The sequence below is a fragment of the Lactuca serriola genome, chromosome 8 (assembly GCF_051521515.1).
Source record: "Lactuca serriola cultivar US96UC23 chromosome 8, Lser_US96UC23_V15, whole genome shotgun sequence".
Lineage (NCBI taxonomy): Eukaryota > Viridiplantae > Streptophyta > Magnoliopsida > Asterales > Asteraceae > Lactuca > Lactuca serriola.
In genome coordinates, this window is record NC_136415.1 from 12,188,960 (window position 1) to 12,214,415 (window position 25,456).

The following is a 25,456-nucleotide window of genomic DNA, read 5'->3' on the forward strand; positions in this document are numbered from 1 at the left end:
ACTCGACGAGTCGGGTCAAAGTTGACCGTTGACTTTCTTTGACTTTAGGGTTCTGGTCAAGACTGATTCAGGAGAGTTCAGGGAAGGGTAGAATGGCCTTCTACCCAGTCTGTAGAGATGAGATCATGGGAGAGTATTGATCGGGAATGTTATTTGAATAATAGGAGGAGGCTAGGTCGGGACGTTGAGCACGAGAGTTTATCCGACTTCATTGAGGTGAGTCTTCTCACTATGTCTTACCCGATGGGGTGATTATGTGTGACTGGAAGGTCTTATGTGTATGATGAAAATGTGATGTATGTTGTATATGTTATATGTTATGATATGAGTATGATGATATGGACCAGAAGGTCAACAGAGTCATGGGATGGAAATCCCCTGAGACACCTGGATCGGAAGATCCCATAGAGTTATGGCCTGGAAAGGCGTATGTGCTGTACGTGGTATTTTGGGGAACTCACTAAGCATTATTGCTTACCGTTTGCGTGTTATGTGTTTCAGGTACCAATGATGATCGCGGGAAGGCGTTGGCATGATCAGTACACACTTATGGCGGAGATGTTTTGAGATTCTGGGGTTTTTGATTTGTACTCATGTTATGTAAAAACAATTGATACACGTTTTTGAAAATGGTGATTGGAGTATTTTTATTAAATTAAAATGAAAAATTGTTTTGAAATTTCACGGTGTTACACTTGAAGTTGATCATTGATCTTTCTATTTAGAAACCTTTAGTATACGCCTTAAAGATGGTATTAGGATATTAGGCTTAAGAAAGTTAAGCTTACTATTATCAATTTAATGTGTTCACCATAGTTCCACCATTTTCACATCAAACAATGAATGTATAACTGGACCTTTTTTTTTTACTAAATTAACAACAAAAAATTACCATTTTACAACAAAAATGACATTTTTTACAGCAAAAAATGATCATTTTAACAGCCAAAACTAACCAGTTTGACAACAAAAACTAAACATTTATCTGGAACATTTTTTGTCTAATCTAACTATAAAAAAACTTACAATTTATTGGACCACGAGAGCCAAAATTGTCCATATAGGAAAACTTTTAAGTAAAAAAAATGTCCATTTCAATGAAAGTACATTAATATGACAAACCAAATTTAAGTATATTACTAAAGTAAACAACTCGAATTAAAGTAGGTTGCTATAATAAGGAACTTAAATTATCTTATGTATTTTTATTGTTTTTCACGGAAAGTGAAGAGACTACTTAAGATTAACCAAAATCTATTTAATTTTCTTAAAATCTAAACTACTTTTTAACAATGAAAATTTAATATGACATTATGTAGGATAGCCCTTATATTTATTTTGAATCAAAATATTCAACTACCCTTAATAATTGATAATTTGATTCACTGTATCCTAACTATATCGACTATTCATAATAAAAAAAATTTGAAAATAATAAGTTAGAAAAGGATAATTACTACTACCTCCGTCCCAAATTGATAGTCCACTTTTGAGTTTTTAAAATCTTTTTTCTTCAACTTTGACCTTAAATATTTTTCTTTTTGATAGATAATATTTGATGCAAAATATATGAATGGATTGTATTTTAAATGTTTTTTCATTGTTATAAGTTTTATCAAGTAATATATAACACAAATAAAAATATTTAAGGTCAAAGTTAAAGAAAAAAGACTTAAAAAGTCAAAAGTGGACTATCAATTTGGGATGGAGGGAGTATCTAAAAGGATAAACGATAATTGTAAATGATGCATGTTAAATAGAATATGTAATTTATAACAAATAATAACATAACAAATATTTGGGTTTTATAATAAATAACAGTTTATAATAAGTATTAATTTAAATGGAATGGGTAATCTGTAATATATAATATCCGAAACAAATATTTCAGTTTTTAGTTAATTATTCGGTTTTCAGTTAACTATGTTTAAGGAAAAAATGTGACATATAGCCAAATTAAAAAACTAAAGAGTTTATGTTGATGATTATGGGCCGAAAACGGACTTGAGGAGAGACGACGCAAGGCAACACATAAGCAAACCAATGGGAACGGTCGAATATGAAAATTGAGTAACAAATATCTGAACCCATTAACAACATACCATTACCAATCCGAAACATGTTTGGGTGAACATTTGATCAATTTTTGAATCTGGTTCGACTTTGTCAAATCCAATCGAATTTAGCAAGATTATAGTCTAGATACCGAAAGATAAATAAGTGAAACATTTTACTATAAACTAGTAAAATACTAGATTGACTATTGAAATTTCCGTACAAAAAGACATAATTACCATTTCTAAAAACTAAAATAACAATTTGAATATACTTATAAGACATCCCATTTACAACCACACCACTAACAACTATGTGAATAATATTGGTCACACCCTAAACCCCAAATCCGAAATTCCAAAACATAAACCTTAAACCTTAAATACTAAACTATAAATGAAAATATTTTTCAAAATGTCATGCAATTATTTACTTACATTAACGATATATTTAAATGTGGATGATATTTCGCCGCCGACATTGAACAGGTGACGTCTAGTATATATATATATATATATATATATATATATATATATATATATATATATATATATATATATATATATATACACTAGACGTCACCTGTTCAATGTCGGCGGTGAAATATCATCCACATTTAAATATATCGTTAATATATATATATATATATATATATATATATATATATATATATATATATATATATATATATTACATACTTATAAAACTTGCATTTTCCCTTGATTGTCATGCATTTGAAACCCCCCACAATAATTTGCTAAAACCTCATGCATTTGAAACCTTCAAACCTTTTCACCTTCTTAATAATCAATCACACATAATCAATGGTAATTCATATGAGATAATAATTTGCTAAAACCTCATGCATTTGTATGGTATTAGAACATGTTTGAGTTTTTGGGTTTTAGACTTTGGTAAATGGGTAATCCGTTTGATACGTTGGATTTGAAGCTATCTTATTCGAATTACCCAAACAAGAGATAAATTAATAATATATGCTCATGCATGTTTTGTACAAGCCCCAATCAAAATACAATACATCATGATCATACAATTAAGTGTCTTTCATTATATTTTTGGCTTTATAACAAAAGTTTTTTTACATGGCGAAGAAAGAAAACTTGAAGATGAATATTTAGGTTGGATGTTTATATAAGATTTGTTTTAAATATATAATATAGATATAAATACACAAATATGTGTCAAATACAGCCCATCACAAATTTAATGTTATAAACTACAATATAACTCAAAGCGGTTTTCCAAATATAATGTTTATACTATAATATATTATATTAGAAGAATACCATATAGTAGACGAATCTCACATGTTGTGTAGAAATTTAGTTGCATAGATAATATATTATAATTATATTTCATTTAAAATAAGTTAGGGTCATTTGGTTATTACATTGTTGTATTAGGCACTATAGTCTCATATATTTTGAATGACTCTTACAAAAATGATGTTGTAATTTGAATATAATGTAATATCTTATGATGTTTATTGAATGATATTATCTTCGATTGAACACTTTTTAATTGGAATCAACTTTATTATAGTTAAAAATTTTTGCTCCGTTTTTTCTTTTCATTAGTTCTAGAATATGATTTTTTATATTAACTTAAAATATGTCAGTATCTTAAAATAAATTGAGAATGAAATTTTTTATATTTACTTAAAATACGACACCATTTTCTATTCAATAGTAAAATTAACAAAAGTCGTTAAATATGTATTTTTATGAGGTTCAACATAAATAGAGGACCACAAATGAGAATCCATATCTAATCAATCATCAACTAATTACATTAGATACTAATGTGTACATAAAAATTACATTTAAAATTTTAAACTAATAGTAAAAAAATTTCATTATTTATTATGATAAAAAAATCTGTAAATCAAAAAATATACATGTTATTTAATCGCATACAAGTTTTATGTATGGCTTATTCACAATACATTAAACCATATAGAACCATATTAAACTACATAATTATCCCACTGCGCAACGCGCGAATATTCGCCTAGTATGTATATATATATATATATATATATATATATATATATATATATATATATATATATATATATATATATATATATATATATATATATATATGGAAGAGTTATATAGAAAACAAAAAACCCTAGAAACCTTAATAATACATAAAAAAATACTTTGAGATCAAATTTTTTTTTACTTTATATTACTAAAAATCGCAATTTTCTTTATAAATTCGTTGAAAAAAATTTGAAAAAAAATCGTTTTTTTATTTTTTTTAGTGAATTTATAAAGAAAGATGTGATTTTTAGTAATATAAAGTAAAAAAAAGTTGTGATATCATAGTATTTTTTTTATGTATTTTTAAGGTTTTTAGGGTTTTTTTTTGTTTTCCATAAACCTAACACTATATATATATATATATATATATATATATATATATATATATATATATATATATATATATATATATATATATATATGGCAGGTTATAAGTGGAGCGACTTCAAAATGACTCAGACCCGACCCATTTAGTAAAATGGGAAATAGGTATGGATAGTAAACATGTAAACAAATTGAAAATTAAAATCTAAACCCGTAAAAATTTTACGTGTTTGGAGCAAATCAGGGTCAAGACCCACCCCCATTGACTTGTCTTTGTGTAGGTGGAAAAATGAAAGCAATAAGAGAACAATACTTGGAAGGTTTAAGGGAAGTCGTTTTGGCTTATGGTGTATTTAATCTAATTTTCTTTTCTAGTTATTGGTGAATTTACATTTTAAAAAGATGTAAGAACTTTCTTTTATAATAAAAAGTAAAAAATACAGACAATAATCTACATTTTAATTAATGTGAGCTGATTCGTACACACAAAATTTTATTTATACACAAGGATTTGTATTCTAAAATGTTGTATTGTACTATAATTTTATAAAAGTAAATTATTGTATATGAAAGAAAAAAACTATTATATACCAATTACTTCTCTTAATTAATATGTTGTAAGGGGGTGTTTGATACAGGCAAATGAGATGGTAGAAGTGGAATTGTTTATGTTTCCTTTGTTTGTTTAAGGCTGAGAAATCTAAGAATGAGAAATAAATGATTTTCCATTCCAACCTTTTCTTTCTCTATCTAAAATGGAAACATGAGAGAAACAGAAAACAATTCCCAAAACCAAGAATTGAAAAAAAAAAGGCGGAGAATTGGATCAGTCTGTCTCTCCTCTATCTTTCCTATGTTGCTTCACCATCTAGAGCCCTAACACACAACTATGTGACGATTTTAGCAACCCTTGCACCATCGTTTCCTTGGTCTCCCACGACGATTTGGTCATCTCCGAAAACCCTCACCGCCACTCCGTCATTTTCTTATCTCGTCTCTAATGGTGGTGAGTCTTCTGGGTTTAAAGAAATTCCCATTCCACCTTCTTCAGTTTCCAACATTTCATTCGTGCTCACTATTCCACCGTTTCATTGTTTTCATTTTTGTTGTTCTACAATTCTATTTGGTGTGAAATTTATATAATTAGTTGAACTAATTGAGATCATTAATAAGAAAATCATGGATGATGATGAGCTTAAATTATTGTTTGGTGACTTGTGAGGTCCCTCATGTTTATCGAGTGAACATGAGCAATAAAATACAAATTCATTCCTTTATCAGTCATTCAATTAAGGAAAGGAGAAACATGTATAGGAATGGAAGCAAGAAATAAATTAGAAAAAAAGATGGATAATTGTGATGCTCATGATGACAATTTCATTGTTAGGAGCAGTTGGTAAAAGGAATAAAGAAAACAAATTAAAACATGAATAAGAAAATAATTTGATATCTAAATTATAAATAACAATTGTTAAAAATTAATTGAGAAAATGAATAAATTAGTATATAAAACTACATATGATACATTAATATATTAATTATAATGAAATTATAAAAAATGTATTTTAAAAAAAATAATTATGGTAAAAAAAATTACATTTTCATTTTATTTTTACTACAACCAAACAAAATAATTAATTCTCATGTATATTTCTTCAATGAATTTTTTGTTGGGATTTTCTAACATGGGCTTAAGGACACATATAAAAAACATTAATTAAAGTATTGATTATAAGAAATATTAAATATGATAAACATTAATTATATGTAATATTACCATAATTAAATGTAAAATACATTAATTATACAAAATATTATTTATAATTAATACTTATTACATTTTGAGAAATTAAATATCCTCCTACTTTTTGTTCCTAAATATCTTCCTACCCAATGAAATGATGACACGTGTAACATTTAATGTTCATTTAATGAGATTTAATGATATTTTAGGATACTAATATGACACATGTCATCAATTAAATGGGTAGGAAAATTTGTAGGATTAAAAGGTAGGAGGATATTTAATTTCTCTTACATTTTTTTGGAACAAGCAAACAATTTATAGAAGGTCAACCACTAGCAAGTAGATAGAGGAAGACAAATAAAGATGAGAGAGTAAATTACAATTTATAAGCAAAGAAAATAACAATTACACCATTCAATCCAATCCATTCTAGATTTCTTCCTCCTATTCTTGATCCACTTAAAAATTAAGGATTTGATGATATTTGCACATTTTGTTGGGGATAGTCGATTGTTGTTAAATGTATTATCATTCCTTGCTTTCCAAATGATCCAAAGAGTATCATAGCATATCCCCAGTAAAAACCTCCTTTTTTTTAAACAATCTGACCAATTGTATACATGATCAAGCAGTTCCTGCACCTTTTGGAAGTTCCCCATCGATACCCCACACCATTTGAATATCCATTCTAAAACTGATCTTGCATATTCACACCCCACCATAGCATGATCAACACATTCTTCCACCTTACCACATTGACCATATATCCCTCTGGAAGCAAGAGCTAGATTTGAAAGAATTCTACCCATTTTTGCCCTCCATATGAAACATATCACTTTAATAGGAATTACATTTTACCAAACTAATTTACCATTGTCAATCGAATGGCTGGAATCCCATTTTTTATCAGAGCACCAATCTCATAGTTTACATTTAGTTATGATAATATTTTTTTTATATAATTAATACTTATTATATGTGTCCTTAGGGTACATATTAAAAAATCTTTTTTTGTTATACCAAACATTGGAATCACTTCATTTTCTCTAGTTTAATTCTCTTTCTTTTCATTTCTATTCTCTATTTCAATTTTATTTCTTTGTACCAAAGGTACCCTAAGTGTCCTTATATTAAAGTTCCAATTCTGCCCTGTAAAAATATATTTATAAAATAGAAATTCGACCAGCGGCGTAGCCAAGATTTTGTTTTAGGGTAGGTAAAATAATATACAAAATATGAACATGATAACAAAATAATTATATATGCATTATTAACTAAATTGTTTATTTAAAGTTGCACATGATGTTGTTTTACAACAATGTATCCCATCCTACTAATTTCAAGTTTTGAATTGAATTAGCTATATCACAACCCTAAATCTTTTTGTTTAACAAAAATATATATTGTACATACATATATATATATATATATATATATATATATATATATATATATATATATATATATATATATATATATATATAGAGAGAGAGAGAGAGAGAGAGAGGGGTAAGTTATTTAGAGAACGTGTAAAAGGTTGAGAACGCGAAAACATATCACATCCATCTAAAACTTATAATCAATGGCTAAGAAAATAGGGTCCATTTATGTCAATTGATAAAAAATATATGTTTAAAATGTAAATTTTTTATATACGTTACTTAGAAATTTTTTTGATTCCTAAATATTAGTCTTCTGTCTCTTCCTATTTATATGTTTAGAATAAAAGGAAGAAAGAAACCCTAACTCCTAATTACAACAACGATCGTCTTATGCCAAAATGTTTGTCACCACCATCATCTATGGCCACCTTATCCGAACAACCACCACCACGTTGTACGGCTTTCTTTACCTCTGGCACACGCCTAATACTCCTTCTCATTCGCACCCTTTTCTCTCTATCTCTTATGCACCACAAACAACCACCATCGTGACAACATCATCATCACAGGATCCTGCACCTCTAGCGGCTCTTTCTTCTGCCTCTCTTTCCCCATAATATGCAATTGTCGTTACCATCATCCTCAACTATTGGTGTTGAAACACGACGACTGATGTGCACGATAGTACCCACTGATTTTATAATTTATAACCTAACTAACTAACTAACTAAAATGCACCTAGGCAGTGTACCTCGTCGAATTATAGAATAGTTTGGTAAGTCGGGTGTCGGTCACAGGGAACAGTGTTGACTAATTAATTTATTTACTAGTAAACTAACCTAATTACTAATGAGCTAAAAAGGGTTTTTTTTATCTAATTTTGCAAGTTTAGATGAACTTAATTCTTTAACAAAAACTCAATCAATAAACAAAACACTTCTGTTAGTTCGAATCCGCTTTCACTCAATGGTTATACATTAGCTATGACTATTACTGTTGGTTACCAATTAAAGCAGTATTAGCAATTTAGTTCTAAATCTACTAATTATTATTCAATTCATGCAAATCTAAGTATGGTCACACAATAGTTAACACATAATCAATTATTAAATAAGATTGGAGCCATGAAAGATTGATTAATCAAAACACAATTACAGTCATAATATGAGTTCTCTAACACAACTTAATTCAATGGTTCAATTACTTATCTAAGATTTGTTTGATCTTAGCTCTAATAAACTAGTGTTCACTATATTATTAGGTATTCAAATTCATGCAAATTTGTGTTCACTAACTACACAAAACAAGAATTTAAAGCAATCAAATAATTAATTCAAGCATGCTAGGTAAAATCAATCAACACAAGCGTATCACCAACAAGTAAAGTCAAGTTTAATGCATTAAAACCATGAGTTCCAGTTTCATCTAGCTAACAGAAGTAGCTAGATTTAGCTGGACATACTAACAACTAAACAAACAAAAACTGTAATCAAAGACATGTTTAAGTGTACCAATCTATAAAGCCAATTTATGAACTTCTTCTTCCTTGGTGTTAAAACCAGCTTCCAGAGCTTCTTTTCCTCTGAATTTCGTCTCCAGGAATCCTTCTAAGCCAGCCAAAAGTTTCTCAAATCGTAATGGAGAGGGGTATATATATTTTCTGGAAAATCATCGTTCATGTCGTAAGAATTTAAAACTCATGTCGTGAACTCGAAGTTATCGTGATCGGCAAGGATTCCTTCACCCGGATGCTTATCTTCCAACTCTTTCCACTCACGTCGTGAACCATCAACTGTTCACGTCGTGAGTACGTCTTTTTTGAGTGTTTTTCTTGTCTTTCAAGCCTTCAACCTCCAAAGTTCCATCCTTTAACGCTTTTAGTCCCTTTCTTCAAAATGTCTTCTTTTTTGCTGCAAAATATAATTTAACCTTATAAGTACCATTATTTCTATGCAAATGACCAATATATATATATATATATATATATATATATATATATATATATCATTGTACTTAAATATTGCCTAAAAATATGTATAAATATGACAATATCAACGACAAGAGGCGTCTTGCAGCGACAACAGTACTCATCATGAAAACATGTGTCAATATGTTGTATACAAACCCTTTTCTTGGTATTACTCTTTATGTGTATACTTGAAGATGTTAATCTTTCCTATATTATTTTTTTATATTACTTTCTGGTGGTCTCAAAATTTAGACGTTAAAACTGGAATGGCTTTAATCTTGGATGATTGGATTTTAACCCTTCGTAACTTGCTTCCATTAAAATTGGGGATAATGACTTAAAAGGGTAATATATTTTTCGATTTGTACACATTTAGTCACTGAGTTTTTTTCGTCCATATTTACCCTTTTAACTTGTTAAATTGTACACATTTAGTCCTTATGACCGCCTACTCCAGGTTAGCCGGTAAAAATGACTTGATAGAGTAATATATTTCTCATTTTGTACACATTTAGTCCTTAATATTTTTGTACACATTTAGTCCTTAATATTTTTTTGTTGCAAAATAAGTCATTTTTGTTTTTGTATTAATTAAGTACTTATGAATGATTTCTTTAGATTTTTCTCACGACATCTTATATGTGATAGCCATATGGTTGTGGGATAGGTTGAGGTGGTCTTGATATATGTTGTAGGCCAAGATACATGGTGCGGGTCGGCTATAAGTTATAGACACAGAGATTTGAGAAGAGGGGTTGGGTTAAGGCGGCATGCCAACAAACCTTGGGTATTCGAGTCTGATGACTGATTAGACCTGTTGCATGTTGGCGCTCCAGTCCGATGACTGATTGGGCCAAGGTATTCCAATCTGATGAGCGTGGGTCCGTTATGCATGATAATACGTTTGTTGTATCGGGTATTTTAGGGGAAACTCACTAAACTCTGTGTTTACCTAATTGTTTATGTTTCCAGTTTCTATCGTTGGTCGTGGGAATGAGAATGCATGACTGTACACACTCATCAACAATATTGAGGATTCCATGTTTCTTATATTACTCTGATTTTCGATAAATGTATTTTGGAAAAAACGTTTTTTTTTCTTAATAATGGATTTATAATTAAAGAGTTTTGCGTTATTTAAAATTGAAATTTTTTTGCTGTGGAAATGAAATATTACACATGAACATCCACATCCCCACACACTTCATCAATGATTGTCCCACGTAAGATGTCGTGAGAAAAACCTAAAGAAAACATTCATAAGTACTGAATGTGTACAAAAACAAAAATGACTTATTTTGAAACAAAAAAATATATTAAGGACTAAATGTATACAAAATAATTAAGGATTAAATCTGTACAAAATGAGAAATATATTACCCTATTAAGTCTTTTTTTCCCGGCTAACCTCGAGTAACCGGTCATAAGGACTGAATGTACAGTTTAACAAGTTGAAGGGGTAAATGTGGACGAAAAAAAATCTCAGTGACCAAATATGTACGAATCAAAAAATATATTACCCTTTTAAGTCATTATCCCTTAAAATTGGATCGGCTTTATGTTTTTCAATTGCCAGGGATATTAACTAAGCTTCATTAGTAGGAATGGAACAATAATTTGTATTCTATTATAATTAAAGGACAGTTTTATTTTATATTCACATAAATTACCATTTTTATTGGTATTTTACTTGGTATTCATTAATGAATAATCCATGAGTTCTTTTATTTTATTTTACTACTTACACATCAATGATTAATCCATATTACTTGCTTATTAACTACTACTTATTTGTTATTTTTAATTTTATATTGTATCAGTTAATGACGTGTTATCTATATGTGTTCAGGTGCATGGTGAGATAAGCGCAATGAAAAAGAATCATTTGAGAATATTTTGATTGAACGTTTAGTCATGTATAAACACAAAGTGTCGACTTAGGAATGATTTAATCATGTATGTATGAATATTGATATATCAATATAAATGTAAGTATTCATTTGTAGTATAATTATTCATTTATAATTAATATTCTATTTTTATTCAGCTATGATTGTAAATATATTACGTGTGGTCATGTATAATACAAAGTGTGGATTCTAAAATGATTCAATCATTATAAATATCAGTGTACCAATATAAAAATATGAATTTAACTATTGTATAATTATCACCTATTATATAGCTATATAACATGTCATGAATATATATATATATATATATATATATATATATATATATATATATATATATATGGTTAGGTTATTTTGTTTTTACTAAGTATTGTGTGCCAGAATGCACAGATCTGGACCAATGGATGAAATTAATCAATGGACATGATTTGAGAGTGTATGATATTACAATGGGGTAACATGTAGCATATAATCACACAATTTTAAGCAAAAGGGTATTTTGGACAATTAACTACATTTATAAAAGGAAATTTTCGGATTTTTAGGGATGATTAATTATCCTAATTTTAAAAAATATGAATTTTTTAATTAATTCAATTTCAGTTTTTTACCAATTTTATTCTGACAGAATATTTTTTGTTAGAATGATGCTCGTTCAGAATTTTATTCTAATAGAATATTATTTTGTTAGAATGACAGAATGTCAACCATAAACTAGTAAATATATTTTCGATTTTATTCTTGCAGAATATATTTCCAATGCAGATATTTGATTTGAGAAATAAAAAACAAATTCATTCATATTCTTACAGACTAATATCCTTATACATTTAAAATAGTTATACATATTCTAAAAGAATATCATCAAAGATGAATAAAATTCTTAAAAAATAGCATTCTTGAATATACAATTATTGAACAAATACACTTGATCTTCTTCAGTGGTCCGTATAATCCACTTGATCTTCGCATATATACTTGTTGTTGAACTCGATTCCAAATATTTTTCTTGTATAATCAATATTGAATTCCTTCTCTATGGAATTCTGAAAGAATAAGATACATTACTCGTTAGTATTACCCGTTAAACAAATATACTAGTTAACAAACATTCGTAAAGACATTCTAACAGAATATATTTATATAAATAAATTATGACAGAAAACATTACAAAATGCACTTAAATAACATTCTTTTAAAAATCTTTTGCGAATAATAGGCATCAAATTGATGATTGTTACTAACATCATTCTGAAAGACATTCTGCAAGAATGATTCATTTAAGCTGTAACTAAAAAAACATACTATAAATTCTGAAGTACACAATACAACCATTCTAATAGAATGTCGCAGACATTGAAATTCTATCAAAATACATATAAACAATTAACCAAAAATCTATCATAATGCATGTAAACAATTAACCATTCTAATAGAATGTGGCAGACATTGAAATTCATTTACACAAGTATCTGAATTCCAATTGAAATTCTTACTAACAATTAACAAATAGTTTATTTTTACACCAAATAACATGACCAGAACCAGTAAAAAAAACCTAGATTTCAACTATGCATTTTATCGAACACTTGGTGTGCTTCTTCAATTTCTTCAAAAAAAATTAGTGAGAGTCTTATCAATTCAGTTTCTTGGTGGTCAAGAACTCGAGATACAACTAAAAAAACATGTTATGATTAGTACAAGAGCATACCAATTCAGTTTCTTGGTGGTGTCGTTGACGACCTAAAATCCCCTGTTGCGTTTGTTTTCACCTCCTTTTACAGACTCCACAACAGGCACCGAGCACCTCTTCACCACCATCTGTTGCTGTTGCTTTTCCCTGATTTCTGTTCAACATATTGATTTAGTTCAAACACAAAATCAATTAATAAGATTAGAATCGATTTTGATGACGGATGACTCGATTAGCGACAAACGATTTCATGGAATCGATATTTTCCTCCTCCTCCTCCTCCTTCGAATCGGTGAATCACTGGAGGTGCTTCCCGATTTCTGATTCCAATCGTGCTTCTCCTCCTTAATCCGACGAAGATGAGCACAGGGGGATCTTCCCCTTGATCTTCTTTGCTGCCGACGACGGGAGAGGAACGAAGAACCGTTGACTGCAAGGAACAAATCTGAAAAGTGATGATTTAATATCTAAGGGCTGCCCTGTTGCCGAATGCCGCAAATTATATCCCTCGTCCTAAACCGATTTACACAGGTTAAGTTATACATCCCTTGTTTTAATTAGATTTACTTTTCTAGTTGTTTGATTTAATTTAGTTCTTTGGAAACCTATTAAAATTTGATCCCATTTAAAAACATCTCGATTTGCATCTCGATTTGCAGTACTTTCTTTTTCCCTTTTCATTTTCCATTTAATTTTTTGGTTTCTACCTTCTTAGATTTCATCTCTCTTATTACTATTATGAGTTGTAATTAGGTTTTCCATTTTCTCTCTATTAAATTTCAATTTGTTGTTAAGTCCTTATAGCACAGTATGTTGGTATTAGGTAAATCTTAATTACATCCCATAAAATTAGATTTCTTTTAATTTATACGATAATTATATCCCATTATTATTATTATTATTTGAATTTTCATCTAGTCATCTTTAAAGTAGTTATTACAAATATTAACTATCAATGGAGATAAAATTGTCGTTAATGAAAACAATTCATTTTTTGTTTGTTTATTTTTTAACTTCAGGTAATTCAGTTCTTGGGAATTCTTCCATCTATTGTTTCCACTGATGGTGTCTATCAATGACTAGTTGAACTTCTCATCAAAGATAAAAGACTTGTTTCTACTTGGAAATCCCTTTCAGGTGGTAGCTGATATTAGTAGAAACAGAATGAAAGAAAGGCTTGAAGTTATGTAAAGGCAACATTATCAATAGTGAATATTTTACCAAAAACTAGAACCAATCATTGAACTTTGAATATGTGTTTATGTGATGAATTAGTTGAGTTGTTGTAATTTTTTTACTTTAATTCTTCGTTGTATGCCATTTATGCCCTTCAACTTTTTTCTTACAAATGAGTTTTATTACTTTTATTTACCTATAATTGCAATCACTTCTGTAATTGAGATGTCATACTATGCTAAACTAAAGGAAGCTAATTGTAATCCCCATACAAAAGCCTTGAAGAAATTTACTCAACTTTGACTCAATGGTTTCTGTTTTAAATGCAAAACTCATTAACAAAGAAAATCCAATATCCAAATTTCAGGTGAAAAAAACATAACACGGAAAAAAAATGCAAGTTCTTCATCGTATCCCTTCTCAAAACAGGTTGGATGAGGCTGCTGAAATGACAACACCATATCACCTACTATTTACCATATAATTCTTTGTCTTTTAAAGCTTCCTCTACCTAATGAAAAAACAAATGTAAGCATTTAACCACAAAATATGTTACCTATCAAGCAGTATATAAAATAATACATTACCTTTTTAATAGAGCACCCACTGATATAATGACCTAACCCCCCACAGTGAGAACAACTTCTTTTTTTCTTCACCATTTTCAAAGAAGATTTGATTCTATTTGCATTTTTGGGACGCCCTTTCGTATTAGTCGGAAGAAGAGGATCCCTAATAGATATTTGAGGCACCATGTCTACTTGAGAAATGCCTGCACAAGATTCTTGAGATGTATTTGGATGTCCTTTCGCCTTTTTCCGACTAAGCTGGTCTTCTAAAAACTTTACCAAGAAATTATTAAACTTTCTTATCTCAAAAGAGGAGTCTCTTGCAAGTTCAATTGCTTTATTATAGTTTGCACGAACACACCACTCCGTTAAGGCACTAACTCCATTTTCATTGTATCAGTTCAGTAAATAGATAAAAACGAAACTTTTGGGAGGACTGATTTGGAGAGAAGTGATAAGTTGATTTTAGAAGGAAAAATGGGATTTGATTGAATTACTTCAAAACATCGACGTTTTTAGTGTTCTATACCTAATGTTAGATACCTAACAGCCACACATTATATATATATATATATATATATATATATATATATATATATATATATATATATATATATATATATATATATATATATATATATGTCTGTCACCTAATTTTGTGGATGAGCCAAGGAAGCCGCCCCTGTCAATAGCTAAAATTGACACACAATTCAGGCGTCACCGGAGAAATAAATGCCATGCGTTCCAAAGGTTTCACGTGCGACGATACCACATTTTTCTTTTAAATTTAAGTACAATATGTCTAGGGTGCGTTACAGTAAACATCACAAACTGTAAGGTGCACATCTGGCTATCTTTCATCTGATATTCCCTATATATATATATATATATATATATATATATATATATATATATATATATATATATATATATATATATATATATATATATATATATATATATTCTGTAAAAAAGGAAAAACAAATTTGTATCGAAATTTTCTGAAGAAAATCTTAGGAATTGAAGCAAACAAAGATGCCTTTGAAAATGGTGGACGCAACCTTATCGACCTTCAACACCGTTTTCGAGAAATTCAAATCCGAAGCACCAAACAACAAAAGCAATCTCATCTTGTTCTTGGCTGATATCGAACCTTCCACTAATCTCAGTTGGTGCCCTGGTAATTTCCTCTATTTAGTTCGTTAGATTTGTGACTGTTTGTCGATCACACCTCCTTGATCTGCGTTTCTATTTTTCCCTTTAACTTGTGATTGCAAAATAATGTATGGAATTCGAACTTGATCGGGGTTTTGCTATCGACTTGATCGTTGTAAAGTTTAATGTAAAAAGTTGAATGAGTTGATACTAATTTTGGAATTAAATCATCTTTCTGCTGCTTTTTGATCAGTATTGGAGAAGTTTTTCTGGATATTGAAGGGAAAATTTATCCTGGTCGAGTACAAAATCGGACTCAAAACATATAACAAATTGAATTCGAGTTTAGATGTCATGAACTTGACCCTAATTGTTATCAACCTTTATATTTGCTTGGAACTCAACTCAATTTCTTGATTGATTGATATTCCTTTTCACTACTTTTTGTGTCATCTTTTCACTTGCTTTGTCATTAGATTGTGTGCGAGCTGAACCAGTTATATACAAAAAACTGGAATCAAGTGATGACGTGGCGCTCCTTAGGGCTTATGTGGGAGACAGACCCACGTGGAGGAACCCACAGCACCCATGGAGGGTGGACTCCAAGTTCAAGCTGAAAGGAGTCCCGACTCTAATCCTTTGGGAAAATGGTGAGGTTAAAGGTCGCCTTGAAGACCATGAAGCCCATATTGAACGCAAGATTGATGCCCTAATTGCTACCAAATAATCATATGATATCTTCTAAGTGTTTCCAATAAGGTTTTAGTTACATGACTAATTATATGTTTAGACTCTTCGATGACAGTAATAATAATGTATTGAGGTTATGATATCCAATTAATGTGCTAAATCAAGGGTTTGAAAATTTTATCCACAATAGCATTGTACTTTTTAAGCACAGAGGTTTAATAAGAAATGAAAGTAAGATGCTATATCAAACAATAAAATGAAAGTATATTCCTATTTCTTGCATTTGGCCTTCGATTGGGCTAAATGCAAGAATTAGGTGCATTGCTATTAAGCACATCGTACTTTGAAAGTACAAACAATGCTAGAATTCGGAAACATTCCAAAGTATATGTTTTTTTTTTCTGGAAAAGGAACTTCCCTCATGAGGGTTCTGTGTGTCAGCTTTTGCGCATCGAGTAATCCCCTGGGCCTATGCCTCATACCCTGGAGTCCCTTGGAGATGAGCCTCCATGGCCACAAGCGTTGAGTATTGCGAGGATTTGAACATGAGTCAATAGGTTATCCACCATATCTTCCATATGTCTTACCAAGTCACCACAACCCAAGTGTTAAAGTATATGTTCATGTTCAACCTGTAAACATCACTTAAATTCTCTACTTGCTTAATTTCGTTCTTCTTTATCATGAATCTTGAAATAAGATGCAAAAAACAAAGATCAAATTGCTATGCCCACAAACACCACCATTCTTCTTTACAACCGTCATCCATCTAAGATTTCAAGATAAAGAATAAAATCAAATAGAGTTGCTTACTTGATAGTAGCTTTGATCTCATGGGTATGTCTCAAGATTTCAAGTTGCTTACTTGATAGTAGCTTTGATCTCATGGGTATGTCTCAAGATTTCAAGTTGTTTGCTTGAAATACGATTGGTTTGGTAGATATGTCCCATAATTCGTGTAGTAGTATGATTGTCATTTAGATGATGCTTTTGTTAGCTAACAACAATCCTATAACATCCTATGAAGATGACTAACCAAAACCATTTTATTTAGACAAAGATGTTGAAGAAAATGAATTGAAAATAGTCTATATATGCTTTAGTTGTAATCGATGGCCATTAAAACGCAAGTAAAATTATAATAGGTTAATGTTATAAAACAATATTGTAATTTAACTAAAATAATAAATAAAAACTTTATATCATTAAAACCACATATATAAAATGAGATGTTGAAAACTTTTTTTTATTTTCAGTTCAACGATGGAATGAGAAAAAACTCGTATGAGGTATGTTTGTTTGGATGGAGCGACAAAGAAATGAAATGATGAATGCATCAAATATATAAATTATGTAATAAAATAATTCACTAACGAGTCAATATTCAATATGGTTCATGATCATCTTTAGTTAATATGTAAAAATGAAATGGATTTTCATATATATATATATATATATATATATATATATATATATATATATATATATATATATATATATATATATATATATATTGAATATACATTTAAGACATTATTATATAGTTATTTACTATAATAAATGAAAGTTTCTTTTGCCACATGTCACACTTTCATTTAATTTGCCAAATGTCATTTTCTAGTTATTTTGAATTAATTTCTTTTTCACATGTCATTTTATTGGTTTTTCTATTTTAATAATTTCCAGATAATACTTTAATGTAATAATTAACGAGTCAATAGCCAATAGGGTTCATGATCATGTTTAGTTAATATGTAAAAATTTAAAAATAGAACGGATTTTCATACGAGTTCATAATATTATATATAAATGTTCATGATCGTGTTTAATTAATATGTAAAAAAAATGGATTTTCATACCGAGTTCATAATATTATATATATAATAGCACGAATATTTAAGACACTATTACTATTTTGCATTTATTTAGTTGTAACTTTCAATACCTATGGAATGAAATGAACGATTTCATTTTTATTTTAAGTTTTTGGATTCCATCATACCAAATATCACCTTCTCCTATCAATATAAATTAACAAGACAAAGAATCACATCTATCTTTTCAACAACAAATTATTTTATTCCTTCAAACAAAACAAAAACAAATAGTTCCTTTTTCATTTCAATGTTTCCATTATACCAAATACTATTCAAATTTCAAGTTCAATTGTGTTTCATGTCACATCAATTCTTTATCTGCTCATATAAAACCCAAATCACAACACCAATAATCGTGTCTCTGATCAAGTTCTTAACAATCGTATCAACCCATGATGATGATGATGATGATCCATTGACTGAAGAAGCCCTATCTCCCACAAGATCACGAAACCTCAAGTCTCCAAGATCAGAAATCAGTGCATAAATCACACCATTAAGATGCCCTCTCCCAATAACCCCTACAACTCTCTTACTATCTCTTACAGCTTTACTTCGCTTCAAAGACCAAGCAATATACTGAACAAAAAAAAAAAAAAAACAGGTCATAAATCACAAAACAAACTGTCTTCTATCATCAAGATTGACCTCCAAATTTTCAAAAACTTACAGTGTCACGTTCATGGATCAAAGGTTGCAGCAATGAGGGATATGAAAAACTCAATTGCTCATATAGTTGAAAGTTGCTGTCATCTGTGGTTGATTCCTGGAACATGGGATTAAAAAGATGATTGTTATTAATTATGTGTGATTATAAAAGTGGTAGATATATAGATAGATATGGAACCTTGAAGTTTATCTTGGATTGATCCGATGATGATGTTATTCCACCAAGAACTGAGATGACAAGGCTTAGTTTTTCCTTCCATTTGAGAGAGTTCCAGGCCCTTTCGAGCTAAAATAAGAAAGAAAAAAAGTAGCAAAATTTTATGATAGACAAACAGAATGATTACTAAATAAAGATCAAATGGATAGAGATGCATACTGTTATTTCAATAGGCCGATCTCCTAGTACCACTTGCGCACTAATTTCTTCGGATGCTTTTCTTGCAGCGCGAAACTAACATAAAATTTGTCAATTAAGAGCGTGAAAAGTTTGAAGATGTTCTTGTAACTATCTATTGTCTAAACTGTATACCTCGTCACCAAAAGGGCGATTGATGTTTGAGGAAATCTTGGAAGAGAATGTGGCTAACAGTAGACGTAGTGCTAGAGCTGTTTGACCACCTGTTAGGATGGAAAACATGGTGAATTTGGTTTTTAGCGAAGAAACAGATGAAATCGGATGTGTATGGAGATGGAAATGGTTACCTAGGTTGATGCTGCGACTAATGGCGCCAAAGAACCCTGAACCGGATAAGGAAAACGGATTGGACTTTAGCCGTGGTTCGATCTCAGTGTCTGTTGTGTACATGATTCCTGCTCTGAAAACGATCTCTGCAATAAGTCAAGTTAAGCCATGGATGGAACTAAATCCTGCTATAGCATTATAGGAATTGTAGGATAAGATAGTGATCTGAAGTCGCCAACTGATTAAATTTCATATGAAAATTAACTTGGAACAGAACAAATTGACGGAGAAAATGGAATCTAACCACATATCACATGTACCTGCTTCTACAAAGCTCGACGACGACATTGTCAGGTTTCACAGTCTGGACAACTCGTTCGACGTCGACAGCCGATTTTTCAGAAACATGATTCGTACCGAGTAACCAAATAGCCTCAGGCTCCACAAACTCGGTTCGCCATGCCGGAACAGGGCCAAACTGACTCTTTCTGATTACAACTAAGCTTCCTTCATCGGCTAAATCGAGCAATTCCGGGTGCATCTCAGCAATTATGGCTCTAGATCCGCTTAGGATTTCAGACTTGAAGTCGAACTCCGGCGGTGGTGGTTTTATTGAAACCTTCGTCCGAAAAGAATGTGTGGGGGGTCGGATTATGCTGAAATTATTAGGGTTTGGAGAGAAAATTGGGAATGGAGATTTTAGGAGTTCCATTTCGAATGGTTGGTTGGTTACGGTGGTTGGGGAAGATATATAATTTCCTTGTGTTGGCGTGTAGAAACCATAACCACCGGAAATTCCCACAAAAACTTCATCCTTTTTTGAGTTAATATCGGACTATAATTTAATAAAAAAAATTAAATGCCCATCGTAATTCCATTTTTTTTAAAACTATAAATCTATTCTAGCTCTAAATTACTTCTAATTCCACTTATGTCCTAATTCCACTTATATCTCCAATTAAACTTGAACCCTCAATTATAATAATTTTTGTGAGAGTTTAAAATAATAATTGAACTCTACGTCTATAGTCTCTACTCTCTACCATATGTATTATCATCTTTCTCATATATTGTACTCCTCATATCATCTTTCATATATATCATTCTTCTTACATATCATTCTCATTAAAGTCTTATTAAATCCCTATTCTGCATATCTTAAATATATGGTTTGGTAAATCTATTATGTATGCCTAAATATATGGTTTGGTAAATGTGTTATGTGTTGTTGGGTTCATGTTTGGTTGAAAGTTTAAATACTAAACTAGCGGAAAAATATGGGTATCGTTCTGGGCCGTTTTTTGTGTTTTTTATGAAAAAAAAATATAAATTTTTTTACTGTAAAAACAAAAAATGTCAAAATGGTTAAAAAATTAAAGAGATTGGAATTAACAAATTTTTAGAAAATGGATCAAAGTTGTCAATTCCTTAAAGTTTTAAGGTCAAACTTTGAATATTAAGGGAACAAAGTTTTAATATATATATATATATATATATATATATATATATATATATATATATATATATATATATATATATATATATATATATATAAGATGAGGTTCAATAAAGAACCATAATTAATCAAGGAACCAATCTTTTTTTCAACTTTTAGAACTTATTTTTTATAAAAAAAAAAACTAAAAATACAGAAATTCATAACTTTTTATTCTTTTTCCAATGATATCAAATTTGAAAAAAAAATCGTCAAATTCACAATGTAAATCTAAATTCACACGGTGAATCCGAAAAATATATTTAACATTCACAATGTCATGTTAGGAATTTAGATATTTTTAGTTTTTTTTTCGATAAAGAATAAGCTCTAGAATTTGGAAAAAAAATTGGTTTCTTGGAGAACCAATAATTATGGTTCTCTATTGAACTTTTCCATATATATTAATGAATTTTTTTTATTTTAGTTCTATTTTTTAAAACTATTGTTTGGTGTTGTCTCAAACTGTTTATGTAAAGATGTTAAAATAACTTATTTAAATATGTTTATTTTGATTGAAATGAACAAAAGTGTCAAAATTGTTAAAAAATAAGGGGCAAAGCTGACAAAAAAACATGCAAGTTTACTATTCATAAGGGAACAAAGTTTATATATATATATATATATATATATATATATATATATATATATATATATAAATTAGTGGATTTTTATTATTTTAGTTTTATTTTTTAAAACTATTGTTTGGTGTTGTGTCAAACTATTTATTTAAAGATGTTGAAATAACTTATTTAGATATGTTTATTTTGTGTTGAGTTCGTGTCTACTTTAAGGTTTAGGGTTTAAACTTTCTAAAAACATTTTACTGGTTGAAACAATAAAAATGTTGAAATAGCTTGACCTTGACCTTACTAAAGATTAATAAAACGATTTGTTGTCTTGAATTGATATCGACAGATTTAAATACACATGACCCGAATAATTAGGAAAAGATATACATTAGCATAATATAATTAAATACAAACATAATAAATCCTCAATAAATATATGCTAAGAGTGCACGGAGTTGAGATAGATGAGTGTGGGTTGGGGTGGTACCGTCGATACCACAGATCCGTCACTAAGAAGTACCGTTTTTCTATAGGTTGGTCGACTATTGGAAACGATGATCCCTCATCTCTCCCATTTCCTGACCTTTAGTGAACGGTCATAATTAAAAAGGAAAATCAATTTTACAATGTATATAAATGTAACATTCTTAAAATGGTTTTAGAAGTTTTTGTTATTTTGGTCAACACGGCACGGTAAAGAGACCACCATGACGCGGTTCCATAATCAAACTAAAGGTTAAGCCTTCATTATCATCATAACACACCCCTAAACCCTCCACAACTAAGCTTTGGCGATTTTGAGGTTGGAGAAGGATCAAGAAGCAATCAATGGTGCTTGTGGATTGGATTGAAGGTGAAAAGCTTGTGAGGTCGTCGTCTTCTCCATAATTAAGCTAATCAGGGCTTAATGGTGTTTTCATGAATTAGTTAGATTTCTTGGGTTGATTGGCCTATAGATTAATTATGATGTTATTGATAGTGTCTAAAAGCTTTAATCAATCTTAGAAGGTGATTCATATGGTGGAATCAATCTAATGAGAGTTATTGTTTGAAATCTTAACTAATGATTATGTTGAATTGATGATATTAAATAGTATATTGTAATGAATTAGGTAGTATGTGATGCTTGGTTCGTTGATTAGAATGGATTTAGAGATAGAAAATGAAAAGATAGAATCATGATCCATTAAATGGTTATTTTGACCATAAGAGTCATTAAGCTCTGAATAGGCTAAGACAAGTATTAAGAACTTGTATATATGTATAAATAGGAATTTGAGGAAGAAGATGGATCAAGATTGCATCAATTGAAAAAATGATCCAAGAAGGGTAGTTAGTCTTCATTAACTAATATGGTGAGTTATATCTCTCTTACTATCTCTTTAGATTATGTTATAATGTAACGACCCAAAAACTCTCTGAATTCAAAAACATGGTTGGGCGTATGAGGGTAAGGCCTTGTTTGGTAGCCTCTTAATTGAAAAATTAAGAGGTAGTCTCTTAATTTTTAACATCCAGACTGTTTGGTAACATCTTAATTTATGGCTATTGATTTGTAAGATGCCTCTTAATATTTCAGATCTTGAGACGTGTCTGAATTAAAAAAAAAAACGTGTCTTCCTCTTTTGCCCTCTTTTGCCCTATATTCCACTCCTTTCCCTCTTCTTTTTCTTACAAACGCCGACCCATCCTTCCCACTGCATATCGATCGTACAAGATTTGATATCCCCTCTGACATCAGTCGGCCACCACCTCGCCCCTTTCCCTTCGTCAACTCTCCACTTCTCTAGCCCTTCATCGGCAACAACAGGTAAACTTTCCCCTCTTTCCCCTTTCCCAGTCATCGATGCTCCGTTTTCATCTCCGATTTGCAATACTCCACCAGCCGGCGACCACCTCCTCCCGCGCTGCCGCCTCCGCCAACGCTGTCGAGAGTGCCACCCTCCAGCTCCCTCAAAGTCGTCGACAACAGCTCTTGGTAAGGTTTTTTCTCCTTCTGTTCTCAACGTAATGTTTTAACAAAATCACATATTGTCTAAAATCCCATAAAGATCAAATTAGGTTTGTCATTTACTGATTCTACTCCCGTAGGCATTTTCTCCTTCTTGCGAGACATTCAATTTCTTTTCTGTATGAGAATTTTGTTTGAGATTGTAGGAATAAAGTTTGTGGATCACTTTTGAAATGATTGCAAATTTATGAGATTGAATACATAGAAAAATAGGAATTAGGAAAAATGGGAGTTTGTGCTTGATATCTCACTTTTCATTTCAATCAAGATGATTCCAGTAAAGGTCCCTGCACCAAAGAAAGTTTTTGTGCCATTGCTTGCATAAACTATTGAGGTATGTTTCTTTTTCAGTTGTAAATTCAAATTAGATACTTAATTTGGTTAGACATTTTTCTTTTTCTATGTTGCTTGTATGTATTTTTCCTTGAGCTACAATGACCAGGATGAGTTTAAGCTTTTTCAAAGTTCTACTAGACATAGATGGAGCATGGAGAATGATTATGCAAGAAGAGAAGGAACATGTAGGGGTAGGAAAGAAAAAACTTACCAAGAGTTGTGTTGTCAAATATTTATGTTTAATTATGCTAAGAAATAACAATGTACTTCTATGGATTTCTTTATTGGATAGATTTGTCAAATATTTATGTTTAATTTAGATTTTTGTTTAATTTGGATTTTGTATAGTGCTTGTATGTATTTTTATAATTACTCAAGAAGTTGTTCTGGTTATTTTATAAACAGAAACATTGAATTCGGAAAAAAAAATACAGAAGGGTAAAATGGTCATTTTTATAATTCAGACATCAATTCAGATGTTCCAGCCAAACAACATGATAAAAATGTTGGGTTTTAAGCATTCTAACACTTCCTAAGTGTACATGCAACCCTAATAAACCTTGGATCTATGTTTGTCTAAAATACATGCAAAATTTGTTTCCAAGGTTTATAACTTATCTAGCATGGCATGGGGAACTTTTAAACATAAAAGAACTAGATGAATTACATACCTTTTGATGATTGTTGATTCCTTGGAGTTTGAGAGCCAAGCACCAATAATGTGAATGCCTCAAATGGAAATCACAAATCACCACAAACTTGGAAAACCTTATGAAAGTGTATACTTTGCACTATAAACTGGCCACCACTTCTCACACACACTAGGGTGCATTTCATGCAACATAGGCTTGTTTATATAGTGTAGATGATTAGGGTAAACCCTAATAACCCATGTCTTTTCCACTTCTAAGGATCCATGGGTTAAAAGCTCCATGGATCATCCATGGACTTCCATATCAGCTAAACCCATTCCCAAATGAATGTTAGCCCACACCATATAAATATAATAGCCCATGATTTAATTAGTCTTCCTTTTAATCACTAAATCAATTCATAATTAATTTAAGATTAA

At 30.2% G+C, this 25,456-nt stretch overlaps 2 protein-coding genes and 2 long non-coding RNA genes across 5 annotated transcripts; 2 read left to right on the forward strand and 2 right to left on the reverse strand.

Moving 5' to 3' along the window:
- Window positions 1-12,262: 12,262 nt before the first annotated feature.
- On the reverse strand, window positions 12,263-13,309 carry LOC145071422 (uncharacterized). The gene is made up of 2 exons (XR_013690450.1): window positions 13,171-13,309; window positions 12,263-12,505 (listed from the first exon to the last, which is right to left on the reverse strand). It is a non-coding gene; the product is annotated as an uncharacterized LOC145071422 (long non-coding RNA).
- A 245-nt stretch (window positions 13,310-13,554) lies between these two features.
- Window positions 13,555-14,501, forward strand: LOC145071424 (uncharacterized). The gene is made up of 2 exons (XR_013690451.1): window positions 13,555-13,683; window positions 14,172-14,501. It is a non-coding gene; the product is annotated as an uncharacterized LOC145071424 (long non-coding RNA).
- A 1,364-nt stretch (window positions 14,502-15,865) lies between these two features.
- LOC145071284 (Thioredoxin superfamily protein) lies at window positions 15,866-16,889 on the forward strand. Its single transcript, XM_079018191.1, has 2 exons — window positions 15,866-16,077; window positions 16,529-16,889. The coding sequence occupies exons 1-2, from the start codon at window positions 15,933-15,935 to the stop codon at window positions 16,777-16,779; spliced, it is 396 nt and encodes a 131-aa protein (XP_078874317.1). The 5' UTR covers window positions 15,866-15,932; the 3' UTR covers window positions 16,780-16,889.
- A 1,911-nt stretch (window positions 16,890-18,800) lies between these two features.
- On the reverse strand, window positions 18,801-20,715 carry LOC145070636 (TraB family protein). 2 transcript variants are annotated; one of them, XM_079017593.1, is made up of 7 exons: window positions 20,291-20,715; window positions 19,991-20,103; window positions 19,818-19,906; window positions 19,665-19,739; window positions 19,467-19,574; window positions 19,290-19,385; window positions 18,801-19,198 (listed from the first exon to the last, which is right to left on the reverse strand). In XM_079017593.1, the coding sequence occupies exons 1-7, from the start codon at window positions 20,680-20,682 to the stop codon at window positions 18,926-18,928; spliced, it is 1,146 nt and encodes a 381-aa protein (XP_078873719.1). In that variant the 5' UTR covers window positions 20,683-20,715; the 3' UTR covers window positions 18,801-18,925. The 2 variants fall into 2 exon arrangements, with proteins under 2 accessions (XP_078873719.1, XP_078873720.1); XM_079017594.1 differs by having other exon boundaries at window positions 19,991-20,116; window positions 20,291-20,456.
- Between the last annotated feature and the right edge of the window lie 4,741 nt (window positions 20,716-25,456).